This window comes from Larus michahellis, chromosome 9, assembly GCF_964199755.1.
Source record: "Larus michahellis chromosome 9, bLarMic1.1, whole genome shotgun sequence".
NCBI lineage: Eukaryota > Metazoa > Chordata > Aves > Charadriiformes > Laridae > Larus > Larus michahellis.
In genome coordinates, this window is record NC_133904.1 from 42,316,766 (window position 1) to 42,338,644 (window position 21,879).

Below are 21,879 nucleotides of genomic sequence, written 5' to 3' on the forward strand. Positions count from 1 at the left end.
AGAAGGCTACTACTTCACTTTAACAAGGCTTTCAAATCTTCTAACATTTTTGGCAAGTTACTTTTTATGCTTCACTATGCAAATAATTCTGTTTACTTCCTTGCAGGTGGTAAGCTGCAATTTCAACACACAAAGTCTCTTTTTCAGTACTCCTACAGACTAAGTGCTTGCCTTCAACATTCAATTTATCATTACCATTCTGAACACAAAAATAATATGCGATACACCACTTGCTCACAAGACAATGTAGTTCTGCGAGATAAAGGAGAGCGCAGCTGCAATCTGACGATACAGTTTGGCAGGTGATATATTTACAAATATATATTTACTCTATTTACAGAATCACAGTACATAAATATATGCTCATGTACAAGTAGAACACGTACCATATATAGGATTTATTAAATATTTGACCAATCTTTATGCATTATGAAAGACGAAAGCAGAAAAACTCGAACAAGGTGTTACATACCTGCAAAGAAAGTAAATTGTTTTTTCTAACTCACCAGTTTATGCTTTTCATATATTATAAATCACTAAGCTTTTACTCAGTGAAGAGGCTGCCAGTTTCCCAGTGTGCTTAAAAATAAAGATATAATTATCCCTGCCTTTAATATGCCATTACTACAACTCAGCCATTTAAGTCTTACCTGTTCAACTAAAAACTAAGATCAGACATTGTAGTATTTACATAATTAACTTCTGATCATTTGCAAATATGGTAACCTTACACCATTATTGCATTCAGAATGAAGCCTGAAGTCAAGATGTTTTTTGCAAAATCAAGTGCTCCATCAGACAGGCACCTGACACCAGGCCTCACTGCCACATAAAACCATCTTTGTAGATCCAATAGCAACACTGGCATGATCTGACTCTCAGAGATTTTACATGACCAGGATAGCTAGCTACACTGGGAGAGGTCAAAGTCAGACAGCACGACTACCAGTGTCAAAACAGACAGAGCTATCATGGTTAGAAATAAATACATATCATGCAGGTATTACGGCGGTGAATAATCTTGTAAAAATGATGATGTGTAGTTTCAAGATAAGATCAGGAAGTGAAGCAGCTGTTATGCAGAAACTAAACTACAGAGGCTAAATATATCTCATTTTTTGCGGGTACCACAAACATTTAATTTTGAGTGGTTTGGGGTTTTTGTTTTGTTTTTTTGAAAAAAAACTTCTTTAAAAACACTTTCAGCAACAATTTTCTTTCAATTAGCACAAGTTTGCAAATGCAACAGAGGATTATGGACAGCAGCTCTTTGTTCCCTATCAACTAAGCTGTCAGTCAGATGAGCTATCAGATTTTACATTATGATATTTATTCAAGGAGATCTGAACCCAACCTATGCTCAAACTGGAGAGAGACAAGAATTAGATTCTGGAAGTAAGCACACAGGACAATGTTGAGACACTGACAAACAGTTGCAAACAGACCTGTGATTTATTATAGGCTCTCAAACACTGCTGTTTGAATGGTGACGGAGAGAAGTCTTGAAAACAATAAGTACACTCCGCTCAGAAATAATGTTTTGGGCTCTATTTACCATCCATTTGTCCGAGAATGGCATAACATGAAGAAAATGGGAGCAAGGCATCACTAGAAGTTCTTGTTTCTTAACCTCTAAGGATAGGGTTCCGCTACAGATAAAAATAAGTCAGATAAAAATCTGACATAAAATATATAGATAAAAATCTAAAGATATATAGATAATAATATAAATATAGATTAAAAAAGGTCTAAACCTTTACTGTCCTGATGATGCCTTCGTTCCACTGCAGAGCTGCACAAGCATCAGTGCTGCTGAAGCAGCTGAAGATCAAGGTTCCACAGGGTGGTCTGAGCAAAATTACCAGTTTAACACTACTAAAAATAGGACATCACTCTCTTTCCTCTCCTGCCTGCTCCCTGTTCCACTCACATGCCTTCTCTTGCTCTGGTTCTGCTGCATACTGATTTCAAACCAGGTCTCCTTAAATTATTAAAAGTGGCACAAGACTAACTCAGAAAACAGAATATTTTGTGCTGGGTAAGTGAGCTACATTGGCTTACTTGGTAATTATACAACTGTCAGTTTGGTACAAGAAGAATAATCACGCACATGGCTGGAAGGGAGAGAGAAGGAGACCAGAGAAAAGCAAGACCTCAGCACTTTAGTAGCAGAGGGCTGCCACCTTCACAGCTGTCATATGAAGCCACAGCACGTTCTTTATAGATTGTGCTGTGGCTTTATAGATCCCTGATCAAGGTGGCTGCATGGTCAGAGTGTTAGCATACATTCAGGGGAGAAGGCAGGCATGTACAGCCCAGACACACTGTCGCATTCAGACGGTGAAACCTTGTTCTAAACCAGCCACTGAAAGAGGCAGTCCTAATCATTCCTCTTCATTCGCATCCACCCACAGATGCCCCGACCCCATCCTCACACCGCGCTAACAAGATTGAGGAAGTGACTCAGGGTAAAGCTTTTATTTTTTTCTCCTTGTATAGCTTTAGTCCCTTTTCAGTTCCCCATATGGTTCATCATGCAGCCTCAAACTCACAGAGGGAAAACCAGGGCAGGAATGAACCACCAGGCAGAGATGCCCACCTTTGGCAGGATCAATTTAAACTGCTTGCCAAAAGACGATGAAAGCACATCAAAAATATCACAGACTTGCTTAGCTCATTTTGAAGTTAAGGGCTCATCCACATTTGTGACATTAGAAAATAAGGACAGGTGCAACTTCATGATATAAGATAGGCTCACTTTATTTCACTCCAATGTAATCGTAATTTCTAATTGTTATACCCTGCTTTAGATATAGTTAAGAGAGATAAAGTATGGCCATTCTCCATATTGTCACTATCTTCCCAAGTTTTGTGCTTTGTTGAATCTGAATGCAAAATTGCCTTGACTGAGCCTTTTGTTATTGAGCATAATTTTTATTGGCAAGTTATACTCAAAATGGGCCAGGCCATGTAATGATGAGCTCTGCCAGGTTCAATAGGTGCAACAAATAAAGCAGGAAGTGTACTACTCCACACATTATTCACTACCATCAGTGGACAGGAACACTGGATCTTTTTGGATTACAAAACCTAATACAAGTCCACACCTCATCACCATGTTATTCTAAGCCCTGTAGTTGGATTAGACACCACAGAAAAAAAAAAAAAAAAATACCACAATGGACTCTCCTAAGTCAGTTACAGCTTAATCTGTCCACATTCACTACACGCAAATCCACACAAGTCTCAATGTAAGGAAAAAAAATTCTTCACCATAAGAACAACTAAATATTGGATGAGATTGCTCAGAGACAGGACGGAATCTACCTTGCAGGAAATATTCAGGACTAGACTTGACCATGCCCTGGATAACCCAATCTAAGGCCCTACTTGCAACAGAAACCTGGACCAGATGACGTCCAGAAGTCCCTTTTGACCTAAATTTCTCTATAATTTGATATTTATACATACAACTTTCTCTCATTTTTCCATCATCCTTTTAAGGTCCATATATCCTGTTATGCTTTCAATCGTTCTCTATTGTAAGATGCACAAAATGCCAGCAGTAGAGTCAGAGATATATTCACTTCTTCAACAGTTTTCTTTGTGAGTACAACTCCTCACACCTACCCAAATGTAGAAATCTTTTTCATTTCTTAAGACCTATTTGTCAACTCCACAAAATATTCTAAGCAAAAATGTTTCTTTTTCCTTATGCTTTCATTCCACAGACTGTTTGCATACAGAATGAAAACTTTCTGCAAAAAAGTTTTAAAGAATTAAATGTTTATAGAGTATAGCCCATTGATGGACACGTATGTATCTTTGAAGACGGAAGTAAGATTCTTGCTGCAGCTTCATATACTCAACAATTCTCTGAACAAAGTTCTTAAAAATTCATAGCAGAACCTCAGACATTTTGTCAAGAGAGCTCTTATATAATTATCCTAAATGAAAGCACCCCAATAAAATGTAAACTGAATTTTACAAAAGACAAAATAACACATTTACTAAGGAGATGTCAAAATGATCCACCAAGCACAGTACACAGATTTTGGCAAAGAAAGGGAAGATAATGGATAGTTAACATTATTGTTACTCATTTCCTTCCACAAGATATTTTTTTTACCTGAAATAAATCTGTGTAAATTCATTACTGTATTAGCTACCTGTTATATTTTTCATCAGTTTTATCAATAAAACAAGTGTCTTACCATGTCTTCTTTTCCTGAAGTAAAGCTTTCGGTGATTCATATTTATCATTGCCTTGGAGACTGCCCAATAGTTTAACATTTTCAAGAATCAAGGCATGTACTACTACATTTCCTAATTAGGGAGGATAACTTGCAGTCTCTGAATAATGAAATCTCTATGCATCAGAGATGCTCAGTCGTTTACCTGAAGTACAGCATACAGCGTCCATAATTTTACAAATAGATGTAAATGTTGTAAACATACAAAATAAAAACACTAATTCTCTTCAGTTTATGCTGACACCAGATCCTGCGGTTATTCTTTTTAAGCAGCCATGATGTCCATTAGCAGGTCAAACAGTTAAAGTTAATTGGCAAGAACTCTACATTGAGACAATTCAATAATATATATTATGTAACTTACCAAGTTATGTGACTGGGGAAAAGCATATTTTGTGAGGACTTCAAATATATCTCTTCTACTGTGCCCTTCTTGTTTTAATGCAAACCGTAAATTTCTCATATCCTAAAACAAAGGCATTATCTTTTAAGTGAACCAAAGCAGTAAGATACTTTTATCTGATGTACAAATGCCATATTACACACTAAACATGATTTAGAATCTGCTTGCAACACACCTCAAACCATTGTGAATGTTCAGTTTTATTTCTTATCCCATAAAATAGAACAGAGCATAAGAATTCTACAAATAAAGCAGTACCACATTCTGTGTGGTGCAAATGCTGCTTTGGCATAAAGCTATAAGAAATGACTGTATCTGATTCACTAAGAAGTCTCATGGGCTATTGAATGTTTGCAGGATGGGAGTTACTCTATGTTTTCAAAATGAAAGTTTGCCAATAATCTGTCTAGACTACATTGTCCCTAGCTATTTTCTCATCACTAATGTCAAAATAAGCAGTCTGCACATTAACTACTAAAATCAAATGTGTATACATACTCCATTAATGAGTCAAGTAAAGGATCCTGAATTATCCACTGGGAACTCCCCTATGACTATATTTTTTCATGGCAACATAATTCTTTTTTGTGAGACGAAAAAAATAAGAGATAGCTGTTACATAAACTTTTCACTTCTTTTACAGCCCACAAACCCCCCATTTGAGGTGTTCTTCAAAGATTTTAGGCTTATAGAAAAATTCCTTTCAGAACAAATGAAATAATGAAGCAATGCAGGAATAATGCCCTAAAAGAAGACTACTGTGTGCAAAACCTCTTGTCAATTAGTGGTTTGGAAAGGAAGACCAAGCCCTGTCCTTGCATGCAGAGAGGACAGTTAAATAGCCTTTGTATTGGGCAAGGTTTTGGTAACAGGGAGGGGGCTGCAGGGGTGGCTTCTGTGAGAAGCTGCTAGAAGCTTCCCCCATGTCCAACAGAGCCAATGCTAGCCAGCTCCAAGATGGACCCACCACGGGCCAAGGCCAAGCTCATCAGCAACAGTGGGTAGCACCGCTGGGATAACATATTTAAGAAGGGGAAAGTTACTGCCCAATAGCAGCTGGGAGAGAGGATTGAGAATATGTGAGAGCAACAACTCTGCAGACACCAAGGGCAGTGAAGAAGGAGGTTCTACAGGCGCTGGACCAGAGAGTCCCCTGCAGCCTGTGGTAAAGACCATGGTGAGGCAGGCTGTCCCCCTGCAGCCCATGGAGGAGCAGATATCCACCTGCAACCTGTGGAGGACCCCACACTGGAGCAGGTGGATGCCCGAAGGAGGCTGTGACCCTGTGGAGGGCCCGCGCTGGAGCAGGCTCCTGGCAGGACCTGTGAACCCATGGATAGAGGAGCCCACACTGGAGCAGGTTTGCTGGCAGGACTTGTGACACTGTGCAGTCTGTTCCTGAAGGACTGCACCCCATGGGAAGGCACCCACCCTGGAGCAGTTCATGAAGAACTGCAGCCTGTGGGAAGGACTCATGTTGGAGAAGTTCATGAAGGACTGTCTCCCATGGGAGAGACCCCACACTGGAGCAGGGGAAGAGTATGAGGAGTCCTCCCCCTGAGGAGGAAGGAGCGGCAGAGAGAACGTGTGATGAACTGACTGCAACCCCCATTCCCCATCCCCCTGCACCACTCAGGGGGAGAAAGTGGAGAACTGGGAGTGAAGTTGAGCCCAGGAAGAAGGGAGGGGTGGGGGGAAGGCGTTTTAAGGTTTAGTTTGTATTTCTCATTACCCTACCCTGATCTGATTGGTAATAAATTAAATTAATTTCCCCAAGTCGAGTCTGTTTTGCCCATGCCAGTAATTGGTGAATGATCTCTCCCTGTCCTTATCTCAACTGACAAGCTTTTCATTATATTTTCTCTCCTCTGTCCAGCTGAGGAGGGGAGTGACAGAGCAGCTCTGGCAGGCACCTGGTGTCCGGCCAGGGTCAACCCACCACAGCCCTTTATACAAAAGGTATTTCCCTGTCCAGTTCCAAAAAACTCTTTTTAAATTCAGATGTGAGGAAGATGTGTTTTTTCATTCCTATAAATAGGTAAGCAGTGAGAAAAGGAACCTCTAGAATTATTGGAAAGTCTTACTTTACAGGTTATATCTAATCCATAAGAGTTCTCTCCTCTGCTTGAGGCTCCTCCCATTTTTTCAATCCTTGAAATTACACCCAATGGAACATTCAGTATCACAACTGGATCCTGCAATGAAGGTATGAGTAAGGAAAAGATTAATCTGAAAAGAAGACTCAAGCAAAATGTTCTTATGCATTCTAGAATAGAAAGCAGACGTGAAATACATACAGGAAGCAAAAGTGCGTTTCTGCGTTTGATCGAGTCTCCTCTCCCAACATGTTATGAAGCCTGTGCAGTCACTCTACAGCCTCGAACTCTAATTTAATATGCAACAAAAATACTTCAAGTCTAATACAATACGCAGGGAAAAAAGGTGGCAACACCCTAAAAGATGCCTTCTGCTACGTATTTCTGATTGCCTCTGCTTACTAAGACTGCTTTATTGCTATACAGAATAAAGTAGAACAAAATGAAAGAGAGATTACTAGTAGAGTTAGCTGCAACCAGAAAGACCTCCATTCAGTAGTCCTAAAACCTTATTCTTAAAAAAAAAAAATTATTATGAAACAGACAACAAGCATATTTTATTCTCTTTCACGTTGCTGCTTATCAAACACACTACTACTCCCTCCGCCCATGTGAGGTTCTATTGATCAAAGTATTTTCCAACAGTGAGGACAATCAAAATCTTGGTTTACTCATAGCCACTTTAAGAACTATTGCACATCATTAGTTGCTGCCCTTGATCTATCACAGAATAAGTGTAAAGGGAACAGCTATCAAAAAAGCTCGAACAGACAAAAGATAAAAGGTATCAGTTCAGTGTAACTGATTAAACTGTAATTTTACCAAGAAAAATCACACTTTTACAACACATTTAACTTCAAGGAACTTCCATTTTCATACAGACTTCTCAGTGGCACAAAGGCAATTACTATTTAGTCATTACACAATTAAGATATGGTTATTACAAACATTACAGACCATTTCAAGTAAAAAGCCTCCCATGCAATTCCACAAGTATACGTGTGCCAAAACTAGAACAAATGAACTGGCCACAAAATAAATCAAAGGCAGTGGGGGTGAAGGGAAGGGGGTTTAAAGCCAACTCATCCCACGGAAGTAATTGTGGCATATTACTCACATTTTCCACACTTCTTAGGTACAGCCTGTAGTTTGTGATGTACACTCTTCCTTTAACAGGGCCATTAAATGGACACATATAAATAACATCCTTGTCTGTAAGAAATGCAACATTTCTTAAAGATTGTGAAAAGAAAAAATCAGAGCTAAGGACAGCATTGGTTAACTAGCAGTAAAATAAAGACAGCTGCACTCATAAAAGCCACTCTTACGAGAGAGATTAATGAATTTTAAAAGTCTGAATTCTGTCCACTTGAATTATTAAGAAAATGTGAAAGTTTCGTATACTAAACTTGCCCCAATTAAATTAGCAGATTTCAGTAGCCTTTTCCTCGTTACATTTGTGTTCTCTTTCTCGCCACTATGTGAGAGAGGGCAGGACCCAGAACAGTGAGTAGATTTAAGTCCTCTCTGTGACTACTGAACCAGCCTATTCACTGTGCCAGAACAAACACGTTCTTCTGTTGATACTATTACATCTTTCAGTGCTCTGTAACCAATTCTGCATTGAAGGACATAGTTCAAGTTGTAAAGTGTTTAGGGAACTCACTATCCTGAAGAAAACCATTACATTTCAATTTGAGGCAATCAAGTACAGCATGGCCATCAGCAGTGTTTCAGCAAAGGCAGTAACAAAACGACTACTAATACATATTACTCAAAAAACCAAAGATTTAACTGAAGTAATGCTGTTAAAAACTCAAGTGAATCACTACAACACACCTATTTCTCCCCGTCCACTCATTTCTTCAGCCCAACCTATTTATCTGCCTTCCACAACGAGCACCTTCCTTCCAGTGTACTGCCCCAAAGCACAGACAATTTCCATAAGGATCATATCAAACATTCATCTTAGTCCCACACCCTCTCCCTCATGCCTTCCCCACAACTTTCCTCATTAAAAACATAACTACTTCCTCTGAATCACCACTTTGGTTTCATCGCAGCCAACCTCGTTTACAAACCCGCCTAAAAAATCCTTGGGCAGGGGGGAAGGGGAAGCTTCAGAAATAAAAGACAGACCACTTTCGGTAACATTGTGATACCTCAACACAAACTTCCATGGAAAGGCTCCATTCCAGGAAGAGCCTCCATCAAGTAAGAAACCACTGTACACAATACATTAATCTTTCTTATGCTCCAACATTAGTGTATGTAAAGGCTAACAAGCGCATAGTAGCTACGTATATGCCATATTGTGTCAAGGAAGCGTAAGATTGTACTTAGGGTAGTCACAGCTTGGGCTAAGGTTCCACACTACTGTACAAGATATCAATACACAGTGGGTAGCATGTACAATTCTCTTGGCTTCAGAAAGCTTGGAGGGGCTCTCATCACTAGACACGTGCTACTTAGTCTGTAAATACAATTATGACACATCTTGACTTGCAACTGCCTTGTATCAGAGGATCTGCCACATGTGAAAACCAAGATTTTAAAGACTTAGAAAGTTATTTGTGACAAGTGGTAAAAAAAAAATTCCTACCGCAACTACTTAAAAAAATGCATGACATTTTAGTATCGCTTACCCCCAGCCTTAACCAGTCCAAATTATGAAACTATCCAGTAAGATACATGTATATGCCAGACACCTGAACATACAAGGCATTAGGCAGCTATATAGCTTCATACCTGTAACTCTAGTCTCTCCTGGAAGACGAGGTATTTCTTCATTTTGTTCCCAGTTAGTTCCATCTTTCAGAGTCTAAAGAAAGACAAGTACAACACCACATCGTATTTTCTTTACAATTCCTTCAAGTTCCAGATTCAAAAAATCTTAATGGTAATTTCTGCATGGGAAAGAACAGGTTTTTCCACAGTAGAAATTTACAGACTGAACCAAAACAGGAACACACACCACTATCCTAAACTGCAACTATTAAACGTTTAAAGGTTGAACAGATCTGAAACACAAGCATTATGTTTTAGTCTTCAGTCTTAAGTCTTTTAGTCTTTCTCGTCATAAAATAATAGTTAACTATATTTGCACTGAACTGGAATTAAATTTCTACACTGTAAATTCTCCGAAAGTTTTGTGCATTTAATTTTCCAAGTATGCTGGACTTGGAAGAACAAATCAACTGAAATCACTTCAGCAATGTACTCACAGCTATTACACACAGCCTACTCATTTGTGACTTTCCCGCGTTCAGTAGTTTTTAAGAATGATTAATAGAAAATGATTTTTTGGTTTTTAGCAAACGTTAAAAAAGCTAAATAAAACCTTCATGCCTGTTTTCTTGCACACAGGTTACGTTTTCTTCAGCCACACAGCATCAAAAAGTAGAGGGGAATGCCATTTACATTACTTTAATGTATATCCCGCTACAGGTTAACATTTTAAAACTGAGCCAGCCATTCATATCTAGGCATAACTTATCAATTGCAGAACAGAATCTTTGTATAGCACCAAAGTGCGAAAAATTTTCAAGAATGCCACAGAATATTTCGATGTAGAAAGCAAGGATAAGACTAAGTATGTTAGAATTGATTTTAAGGAGTCTCTCATAACTTGTGATACAGAGAATATTTCACCCATCCACTCTGAAAGGTATTTAAATCAATTCAGTTACCTGCATTAGAATTCTAGCAATAAAAATAAGTATATACATTCAAGAAAAGAATCATTCAGACATTCACTTTTCTACCCAAATACGGAAGATAATGACCTCTGGGACCTCTGATGTAAAAAACATGAAAAAAGTTACACTCACCCTTTTACTTGAGGAACTCTCCAAGGAATTTGAATTATATTTAGGTGTTGACGATGAGGCCATACCGGGTATCTGATGAGAAAGCACAAATTGGAGACTTAAACTTCCTCCTGGACTGCATACTATTTACAGGAGAGATTTTGGAGGTCCACAGGTAGATATGAAGAGCTTCCAGGAATGTTTTGCAAGTTACTATTAATTTTAAAAATTACACAGTGCCTTGTAATTCAAGGTCACTACTTAAAAGCATCCAAATTTAAGAAGAAATTCACTACTAGCTCTGGGATTGGTTCTTATTATATGGAATATTCTGACTCAAGCTGTATTTTGGAATTCAGTTGTTTGAGTACTATTATTAGTTCAGTCAACAGACATTAGAGTGCTTGTTTTAAGCAACAGGATACACGTACTGTGAAATGCAAACTACTTGGAGCATTAGTATTAAGGCTTCTCATTTAGGAAAACAGGGACAAACTATGAAATTATTGCACAGCTCTTCAAAACACAAGCATGTCAATACATTCAAATGCTTCAAGTTAAACAAAAAAAAAAAAAAAAAGAAAAGGAAAGGGAAAAGCAGGAGTTCCACAGTACTACTACTTTTAAAAACAATCCCCCATTTCCTAAACTGAAACTTCAGTTAGCACACCAGAAGGGGGAGTGTCCAGCCTTCTGCTCTGAAGAGCCTTGCTATGTTTAAAGGAAAAGGACTTTATTTTTATTTTTTTATGGTATTGATTAAAGACAGAATTGCATGATACAGGACTCATCATCTTAATCATTTCCTGACATTGCACAAGGGATCTCTAGAACACAGGCTGCAGAAACGCTTATACTTGAAGTTACTCCAAACAGTAACTTTCTACCAAATTATACTTCCCTTTCACTAGTCACACGCCCTTCAACAAGCAGATTTGACATCCTACAGCAATCTTGAACAGTTTTTGTTTGTTTGTGATTACAGACCACGCAATCTTTGTTTCTGTTCCGTAAATGAAACATTGTAGCCTTAAATAAGCACTTTCTCTCCCCTCTCAACACTGAAAAAAATTTGCAGGGGCCTCTCTGCACCAGGACACACCAGGCCATGCCCCTGCACGACTGTGGGCTCTCAGTGACACTGCAACAGTCCAACACAAGTGACAGGTTAAAATGCAGGGTCCAAAATGCTTCGAAGTTACTGTAAGGACACAGGAATGTGTCTGTGCAGGAAGGTGGAAAACCACAACCTGGAGTTCTACAAGCTTGTTACCTCCCAAAAGTGCCCAAGTCTTCCACGCTTCAAAAAGAAAGCATAGGAAACCTGACAGTGTGTTTTAAACTGTAATATTCAGTGATGCAGCTTATCGGTATAAAAATCACATCCCTCCACACAGAGAGACATTAAAAAAAACCAACAAACGAACCCACATTAAATTGAAAAATGAAGAAAAATGCTTTTGAATGCCGCGGGGCCTGTGTGACCCTGTCACACAAGGTATTGCTTCCTTTCTGGGTCTCCAGCAGACTCAGCTTTCTCCAAATACTGAAACAGAGGTGCCCTAAACTAATTTTAGTGCAACACTAACAATTTAAATCAACATTAAATCATTGTTCTTTCAAACCACCCTCCACAGAAAAACTATTGCAACACGGGAGACTAATGTTTTGACTATAAAATTTAGAAGATTAAGAGAAGACATTTTCACAGTTTTTCCTTTTTTGCAATATCTTACATACTTTAAAACTTAAGGTACAGTCAACTTTTTCTACATTGTTATGCTAACTTGTGAACATCCAGTATTTGTTCAGATGACTTGCCTTAATTTATAGAAGCTTAAGTTTTCTAATAACCAGATATTTATAAACGTCAAAGGTGTATTTATTTAGAAGCTGGTTTTAAAATGTCTTCCATATGAAGTGGGTTTTGCTCGTATTTAAAGTGAGAAATACCAGCTGAGACAGAGACACAAAGGCACAGCAGCCCCAGTTTTTCTATGTCAGCATAGAAAGCAGTTTTAATAAGAGCTCACATAAATTTAAATTAAGGCTGCACCAACCATGAGAGACAAGTGAGCATAAACAAGCCCCAGAAAAGTGACTTTTAAAAGATGTGGCAACCCTGAACAGATCTGCACTGCAAAATGGAAATGTTGACTGCAGCAGGTAGAGGCACACCCAAGCGAGCTGTTGATCTTGCATCCGCAGCTACTCCACCAGCGAAGCCACAGAAAGACAAGCTTCAGCAGAGGTCACACCAGCCCACCCAGGATCCTGGGCACCCTCCTTGGTGCCAACACACTGCTTAAGCTCCTAAGAGCAAAAGCTTGTTTGGATATCCCTTATGCCTTTCAACACCACCTCTGATCATAGCATACTTCTGCTGCTCACACAGGGAACAGTATGAAGTGTTTTAAAAACCTTCTGTTTCCTCCTTTGCTTTCTACATTATTTCCTCCCTTACTGCACATTCACAAAGTTTCGGCTGAACTGTAGCATTACACAAGGTGAATTACCATTCTGAAATAATCATCTCACTCCAGAACACTGACTATAACTGTTCCAAACCTCAGTGTAAATTAAAAGGAATAAGCAAAGATCCTTTCAGACTCTCGGAAAAATTTCTCTTTGTGGAACCTGCGAATAGAGCCAGACAGAGCTCACCTCCCCTCCACGCTGCCACCCCACTCAGCCACTCCAAACAAATGTGATGTCTGTGCAGGTCTTGCAGCAGCCCTGTGTATGCAAGTTTACTTGGTGTAAAACTCCCCGAGCTCTCCATGAGACTGATTGCTTTAAACAGACTTTACAGTGACAGCAGATCCACTACCTTCAATTTCTACAGAATATTTCGTTACAGAATTACAACAAACTACGTTACATTTCCAACACTTCAATTATGCAAATTAGACTTATTCAGAGCTAATTAAGTTGCATAAATAGGTACTGAAGGTAAGGTGTTATCTGTCAGATTATTTTTTTTTAAAATCCATCAAACATTTTCATTAACATTAATGCAGGTTATTTCATCAGTATATAAGTGCAAGAATTCTTTTAGCACTACCCAAATTTTGCTCTGAAATCCAAACACGCTTCAAAAACTCAAATACTAACAAGCACATTTTATAACCACCCTCATTTCCCTGACTTCTACAAATAGGCTATGGTCAAGTAATTAAACTTTACATTATAGAACACCCATTAGACAGCATTTAGCACAGTGCCCACTTTTAGACCTCAGACAAGACAAGCATTGATAAACTGCAGCAACTTCAGCCAAGGGTCACCAGGAGGACCAGGACCTGGAGTGTCTGCCCTACAACGAGAGGCTGAGGGAGCTGGGAATCCTTCAGCCTGAAGAAGAGACAGCTTCAGTGGGACCTCACAGCTACCCACCAGTACGTTTGAGGTGGTTACTGGGAAGACAGAGTCCTCAAAGTGGTGAGTCACGAGAGGACAAGAGAAACCGAAACAAACTAGATTCCAGCTTGATTGTAGGGAAAAAAACAGAACACACACAACCTACTTTTGCACTGTAAGAGCAGTGTCAGGCAGTGAAAACAGGGCCCAGGGAGGTTGCAGTCTCCCATCCCCAGAGGTTTTTAAGACCCAACTGAATAAAGATTTGAGCAGCTGGGTCTGATCCTGCTTTGAGCAAGGGGTTGAACCTCAAACCTCCTGAAGTCTCCCTTCCAACCTAAATTACTCTGTGCTTCTGTGATCTTCAGGCAACAGACAAGGTTAAGTTCTCATCACAGAAACATGGACACACCCTTAAAGAAGTGGACTCCACTATTACCAAAAGAGTCAGCGAGTTTTCAAAAACATTTAAAATTAACGTGAAATATTTCCTTTTATAATATTATTTCTTTTTCTGTCAAATTGTAGAAGGAGCTTCTGGCAGCTTCCCAAACTAATATTGCCATGAACAATTCAAAAACATACTCCATCATAGTCTTAAAATAGCTACAACTTTCTCATTATCACTGAGCAGCAGTAGTCCTTCCACACAGGGAAAAATCTTGCAAGTAGTTTTCCACTGCAAACACGTTTTATTCCCCAGTATCACCCGTATGTACTTCCACACAAACCTCACGCTTATTAGCGGCTCAACAGAAGTACAATTAGTCTGCAAATTTAAAACAGATCAGACAACTTTGTTTATGATATTTTACAGTTACAAACAGCTGAACATTCTTCCCTGAATCTAGAATAGCAAGGAGACAAAGCAATTTTACTGGATTTAACTTGAACTAATAAACAAAGCTTTGTTAAAGTTACCAGAACTTAATATAGTAACACTAACAAGAAATGTAGGCTCCAATGATCTTACAATAACAAACTACTTGGAATCTGTATTTTCATTAAAGGTGATATTTATACTTGTGCTTCCTAGGATTCATAGGAATACAGGCACAACAAGATTCAAAAGGGTAGGGACTGAAGGCCAGACTGAATTGAAGAAGTCAATTCAAGGATCCTATCCGCTTTTTATGAATAAATGCCTGCAGACACAAGCATATGCCCACACAGAAAATCTAAATAAACTTTAAAACATGTAAATAAGCTTTTCAGGGTTAAGAAACCTGAAATGACCAACTATTCTTTCCTTAAGGTTCTTCACTGACAACAGGTTACAGGATTTGTGCAGTGCAGCTTGGAAAGACCATCAAGACTCTTATAAACCATTAGATTGCCAACAGCCTGATGAAATTAGTTCTCATTGTTTGTGATCCAGGAACAAATTAAAGCTCACTTGACATTTTGCTGGTCCTTTTAAGACTTCCATCTTCACATCAGAATGACACCAAATAATTTGTTACTATTGTATAACTAAGCCATGCTTGTGTCAACCTAAAAGTCTTTACACATATAAAGAACTAGTTTATGCGCAAACACAACATAATCTGCATCTGCCAACGGATTACTACCACAAACATCTGAGACCAAGTAAACTGCATCAAGTAAATTGTGAGCACCACTTTCCAGATATTTTTGACTCTCCATCATTGGATTAAAACTTTGGAAAAAAACGCTTTCAAATTTGTACCTGTATCAATCATTTGGAGCAACAACAATTTTGATAACACTTAATGTAAAATGATCTTTTAAAAGTTTTGTATAGTCTATAATGTTCAATATGTTAATCTGTAAAGACTGAGGAAGTAAAACTGCTAAATCACCATACACAGAAGACATTTACAGAATATACTGAGTAAAGAGGTAAACATGATGAGAAGACATTAGTGGCACATATTATTACAGTTGAAACAGTTATTTTGTGTGTGTATATATATATATATAAAAAATATTATAAGGGCAACTGGATAAGCACGAGAATTATTTTCTCTTACTAGACTCAGATCTACTAATACAGCAAAAATGAACAACAAAACGTTCGACCGAACATCTTCTAGAAGCATTCCGATTTCCGTCACACATCAATAACCATGACACAGGATAACACCAAAGTTCTCATAATCCTGCTCCAGATAATGATTTGTGCAAGAATGAAAAATGTCTGTGCATGTCCAAGGCCTCTCCAAAAAATATAGTTACAAAATTTACTAAGCCCCTTCATTTGCTGTCATAGTAATTCAGAAAACAATTACAGCACTTCTAAAAAGAGTTACAGTTACAATTAAACAATTATTACACTTAAAAGCAATCAGTGCAGTGGGTTAATCATTTAAGATCTGCAAGGCATCTGCCAGTACAGAAAAAAATGAAGTTATTTTCATAGTTAGACCTGATACCAAATAAGGAATTGTTTCAAAGAGAAGAAAAATAGTCCTATATTAGTAAGCAATTTTTCACTGTGTTTCAGAGGTAAGTCTAAGTTAGCGCAGGTATATAGAAAAAGCTACTCGTACCCTCATTTAAACAGAAGATGCAAAAAAATGAAAAAGCAGGTTTATAATGACAAAGTATACTGGTGTTACACAAAGATTGTACAGTTTTATTTGGTACAGTAACAACCTATGAGACAGTATGAATATACTGCCTCGTGTTTCACATAATAAAACTGAAAGCATAAAATACGGAGTCCTAAAAACAAAACCACATCTGTCAGCACCACAACTGCACAGAAGAGATAACACATAATACATAGATTTTCAGAAGTAACATATAGAATACAGCAAAACTCTAGGAATTTCTCACTAAAGCAGTAGCAAAATTAAGCTGACAACCAAGAAGGGAGAAAAAAAATATTTCATTTTAAGTATTAAAAAGAAAGGAACATAAATCCTTTAGGAAAAAAAAAATATGGAAAAGCAACAGTCCTGAAGGGTCAAGCCAACAGCAGCATCTAAGTTATCACATCACAGCGTCACTGAAATAAGCATCAGCATCTTTAATACTAGTAAATGAGCATTTAATATAATGAATTGAAGAGTAGTCATTCATCTCATTAAAGGTTAATAAAATTTTAGAATTAGATAAAAAGATATACAGGGATATGAAACAAGTCACAAGAAAGATCTACAGCAACGAAGGCAGTTCCAGACATCAGCTGCCCTAACCAAAGAGCACCAATCAACCAAAAAGAAACACAGCAAGACCACAGAAGTGCCACAGCCAACTAGTCAAGTCCACAGAAATAAATACATCTCTTTCACACTCATTTACCGAGTAGTATTTTAGCACAAAGGAACTATATTCAATAACAGAAACAAAAAACAAGCTAGCAGAAGTCTCCAAAAATTAACAAAGCTACAAAAAATAAATAGCATAAGGAAGAACATTCCAGTTCCAAACAGATAAAGTAAAAAAAAAAAAAAAAAATCAAAAAGAACACCATCAAAAAAATCCACACTGTCCACACCATAGAAATACTTGCTTGTATTTATTTCCAAAGGAAATAAAAAAAATCCATGAAAACTTCCTGCAACAGTGAAAGACACTAATGCAGGAGGTTTTTAGAAGCAAAACTCTATTTTTAAAAAAAAAAAAAAAATGATGTCGTTCATGCTCTCTGACCTGATACATTTAGACTACTTAACTAAAAAACAGACTGTTACCATTTTAAAGTCATACAGTACTGACATCAAAAACATGCCTACAGCAATGCCAATTCAGACAACACAGTTACATGTATTTAATTGTGGGCAGTAGCAATTACCTGTCACTTGTTATGCAACTGATGGCAAACAGAAAGAAAGGAAAGGAAAACTGACTTACCTGTGAGATGTACGTATCATTTAAACAGGAAAAAGAAGAGGCTCTATGAAGCCACTTAAGAGAGCATTTACAATGTCTTACCATCAGAGTTCAAGGGCAAATCATACCTATGGTTTACACCAACAGACCACCTTTGCATATCAGGTCATAAGCTTCTACTTGGACTTATTCCAGAGTGGATCTTTGGAGTCAGCATGTATTGCTAGATCATGGAATTTCCTATTTCTTCTTTACCATCACAGTTACCAGGTGTAAAGTTCTTTCAAGTGTAACCTCTTAGTAATGCAGTCTGAAGCCCTTACCTTTCCTCAAGTGGATCCTTGTGATTTGCGAGAGGATTATGCCACTGGTGGTTCTTCTCCCTTAATGTCTAAATTATATCCCCCATTCCCATGTAATTACTAAATCTACATTTTCCAGAGAAACCATATGAGCTTTCAAGTCTCTTTGAAGGCCTTCTCAACTCAAGCCATAACTAGAACACAAAAAGCATGCCAGCAGTACAAGCCTCAATGGGATAATGTGTACGTAGAACACATTCTGGTATTTGCCCTTCTGCACTGAAGTTTCTAAGTCAGGTAATTAAATCCATTGGTAATGCATTACAAAAAATTTCTGTATCCTACAAAAAAAGTATCACTTAGAAAAAAAACCTTGCAATCTGGAGCTACCTGTTTGCTAAATGTCAGTTCTCCACCAAGCTTCCTCTTTTAAGAAAAACGCACTCCAGAATCCCTCCTGTTGCCAATTCTCTGTTAAAAAGTGATCGGCAAGCTGTACAAAGTCACAAGGACTGCTGAATTTGTTTGTGAAGAATCAGAAACGCTCCCTCTCCCAGAAAAAGCATTCTCTTGTTCCCTAACGTGCCCTGTATTTGAAAGGGCAAGTCATTGTCCCCAAAGGACTCAATATGAACAAGAGCAAGTGACAAAAGTACACAACAGTCAAGTGACTGCTAATTCAGCAAACAAACTAGAAGTGCGCCAGCTGCCTGCCCAATCCTATTTTATAGGCTCGCTATAGCAGGTAGTTTTGAAGATATTAGGAGGGAGATCTTGCACTAACAAAAAAATAATATCCTAACAATGAATTTCTACAAACGGAAGCAAGTAGCAACAGCTTGGCAGAAAGTCTGGCAAATATTTTCTCAGTGCCGCCAGATCCTATGCATTTCTGTGTATATGTTCCTTTAAAAAAAAAATATATATATATTGCATAGCTTGTACATGGAAGCCAGGTATTGAATAAACAGCAGCTGGAGGGAGTAAAAAAATCTTCACTTCTATCTTGATTGATATTTCTACTATCTTCATTTGATGGTTTTCTTTTACTGTATTAACTTCTCATGGAATTTGACTCCCATCCTATTTTCAAAGTAAATCACAACTTCCAGCAAGACTTAACACAAAAGTTTGTAAAATTACTTCTTCTAATTATCAACCCCCCCATTGCTTCCTCCTTTCAAATTATATTGAAAATGTAGCTTAGGATGATATCCCTGGCTTTTATCCTGGCTAGCTTTCTCGTAAGAGAATTACAAGCTCTCTCACAAAGAGGGATGATACAGTAGGAAACATGCCATCACGGACACTAAGTTACTTATCTGCTGATGGACTCTGATCTGTTCACTAGGTATTTCTCATGCTTCATATCACAGTAACAAGGAAAAGCAGCACCTACTTCAATGGTAATAAATAAAATTATTTGCTACTCTGGTAACTGAGTTCTAAAGCGGAAGTTCAGTCTTGTGAGTGGATCAAATAAAGTAGTAGTTTTCCCTCTATGTATACAGCCCGTACAGCAAGTAGCTGTTAAATCTAGCTAGATTAGGTGGCATGACAGAAGCGAGAGGGTTTTTTTTAGGAACCATTTGTCACCTTACCTCTAGAATCAGCATTACATCTGTAGGAAACCTATGCCTGCAGGCTGATCCGTGGCTTTCTAAACCCACCCAGTCTATTTTCTCTACTCTGCATCCCCTGCAGGGAATGTATACCTCCCACATTGTCAAAAGCTGATGCGGTTGACAGGAAACCCTATGGGATAGCAAATACAGCTTCAAAGTTTTCTATTAAGAAAGCCTTCAGTTGCTCCCTGCTCATTCTTCTTGAAAGATATCCCCTTAGGCCACTGTAGTTCTATTGCTAAAGATTTAACTGATGATTCCACTAGAGAAATGGAAATCGTATCTGTTATACAATGATATACTGTATTAAAAAAATGACACTGTAACAGTTAAAATGACATCCCCTACTCAGGCTTTCCTCCAGCCTTCCTTTGAGAACATGTACAATCGACGCATCAGACTCCTCCTCTTTCATCTACTGTGTTTAGTCCCCTCTTCTACTACATGAATCGCTTCTCTGAATACACATAAAACCATGGAGGAAGTACCATTCTGAGTTTGTCTCTGTTTAAAAAGAAGTAGACTAAGGACTACGATGCTGTCATCTACAAACTGTTCTTTGCTTCAGTCCCTAAGAAAGGGGAGATTGGGACTGTCCTGCCTAACTCACTCATGGGGCAGCACCATACTGCTATGAGTGCTCTATTTCAAGTAACAGGCAGGTACTTTTCCAAGCACAGAAAGTTTGATACTTCCACATCTGCCTATGTATGTTATGCATTAATGGGTCCTGTCACATCACACAGAGCTTCTGGCACACAGCCTTTCCATTCGTTATATGCAACAAGTCAGCAAAGAGGTTGCACACCAATTACTTAGATTTTGTTGAAAAACACACATCCCATCTTACACAAAACTGTAACCCAGTCTACTTGAAAACGCTTACTTTTGTTTTCTCTTGCTCAGAAGCCTCCAGGTTTAATAAGTCATTTCAGTTGTAGAAAATGCAGAGATGCCCACTTCAATGTGAGATGAGAGGACAACAGTGTGTTCATTCCTTCAGCCTTCAAACAACATTTGACTTTTGTGCTGTAGCTGGCCCCTGACAGGAATGGAACAGGTAGGAAGACACTGTTAGCACTGCTAGCATATTTCAATTGACGTTGCTTTTTAGAAAACTTCAGAAAGGAAGCAAAACCCCCAAATAGCTGCTACTAAAAACATTCCAGAGAAAGGAAACAAACAGTACTAGCTCTTTTTATGTTTTATCTTGTGTCAGGAGGTTTGGCATCAAGTAGCTGGAAATGAGAAGAACCTTCTCTTCTAAAACTTTAAGATACAGTTTTGAAATGTTTCTAATGTGTAAATCTTATGCAGACTTTTAACCATGCTTATGTTCCCCATACATATTTGGGCATCTTGCTGCACACAGTTAAGCACTTCCTCTCTCATCCCTTCTCAAAGAATACTGCCATTTATTTGTTTCTTTTCCCAAATACGTTCAGGAATGACTTTCATATGAAAGCCGCTATGTAACTTGGTGAAGTCGGAAGGAATAGACCATAAAACAAAACTTATTTTTACCTGATTCAAATTCTTAGAAAAATTAGTATGCTGTCTCCTTTAAAAGAATACACACAATATTAAAGATTTACAGTATCTTCTCATTAAATTAGTCCTGCATTCTAAATTAACTATTGTCAGTTAACACTGTAACTCTACGTATCAGGCATACATTAACACTAGAGTTTGCTCAACCTCAACAATGGTACAACCCCGTCTCTTCAGCAAGTGCATCTTTTGGAAGTTTCCTTCTGACCAAGCATAGAATGATAAACAGTGCAAAGGGAAAATTCTGCATTTTATTGAAAACACCACATCTCATCTCTTGTGACGTTTGCCAAACAATGAAGCTACGTACAGCCCCAAAAGTTCTGTGTTTTAAGGCCTGTTGCGCATACCAGCTGTTAATAACTGTACAGCCTAACTTTTTTAACCACCTAAGCCACAAATTAATATTAAAAAGGAAACTACAGCACAGCGCTAATCCTGTACCATGAGATATCTGCCCTTCAAATCTGGTTAATGATAAACAAATGTATGACTACTAACAAGTAACGAGCACAATACTGCCCCAAAACTGGTATTATGCAGTAAAGCCAAGGTACTTTTTAAACATATATAGTTTTGATTAGTATCTATCATGACAAGTCAGTCCACAGGCCAACTGCAAAACACTTAACATGTACACAATTTTAAAACTGGATTTGCCTGTGTTGCTTTCTATAGC

General features: G+C 38.2%; 1 protein-coding gene across 2 annotated transcripts in view; it reads right to left on the minus strand.

The window, feature by feature from the left end:
* MTM1 (myotubularin 1) overlaps positions 1-21,879 on the minus strand; it is a 46,291-nt gene that overhangs the window by 23,411 nt on the left and 1,001 nt on the right. For both annotated transcript variants that reach the window (XM_074600669.1, XM_074600670.1), the window contains exons 2-7: positions 20,536-20,691; positions 10,583-10,654; positions 9,501-9,573; positions 7,870-7,964; positions 6,741-6,851; positions 4,618-4,719 (exon numbers count right to left, since the gene is read on the minus strand). In XM_074600669.1, the coding sequence (XP_074456770.1) occupies positions 4,618-4,719; positions 6,741-6,851; positions 7,870-7,964; positions 9,501-9,573; positions 10,583-10,645 (444 nt within the window). In that variant the 5' untranslated portion in view covers positions 10,646-10,654; positions 20,536-20,691. The remainder of the gene's footprint in view (positions 1-4,617; positions 4,720-6,740; positions 6,852-7,869; positions 7,965-9,500; positions 9,574-10,582; positions 10,655-20,535; positions 20,692-21,879) is intronic.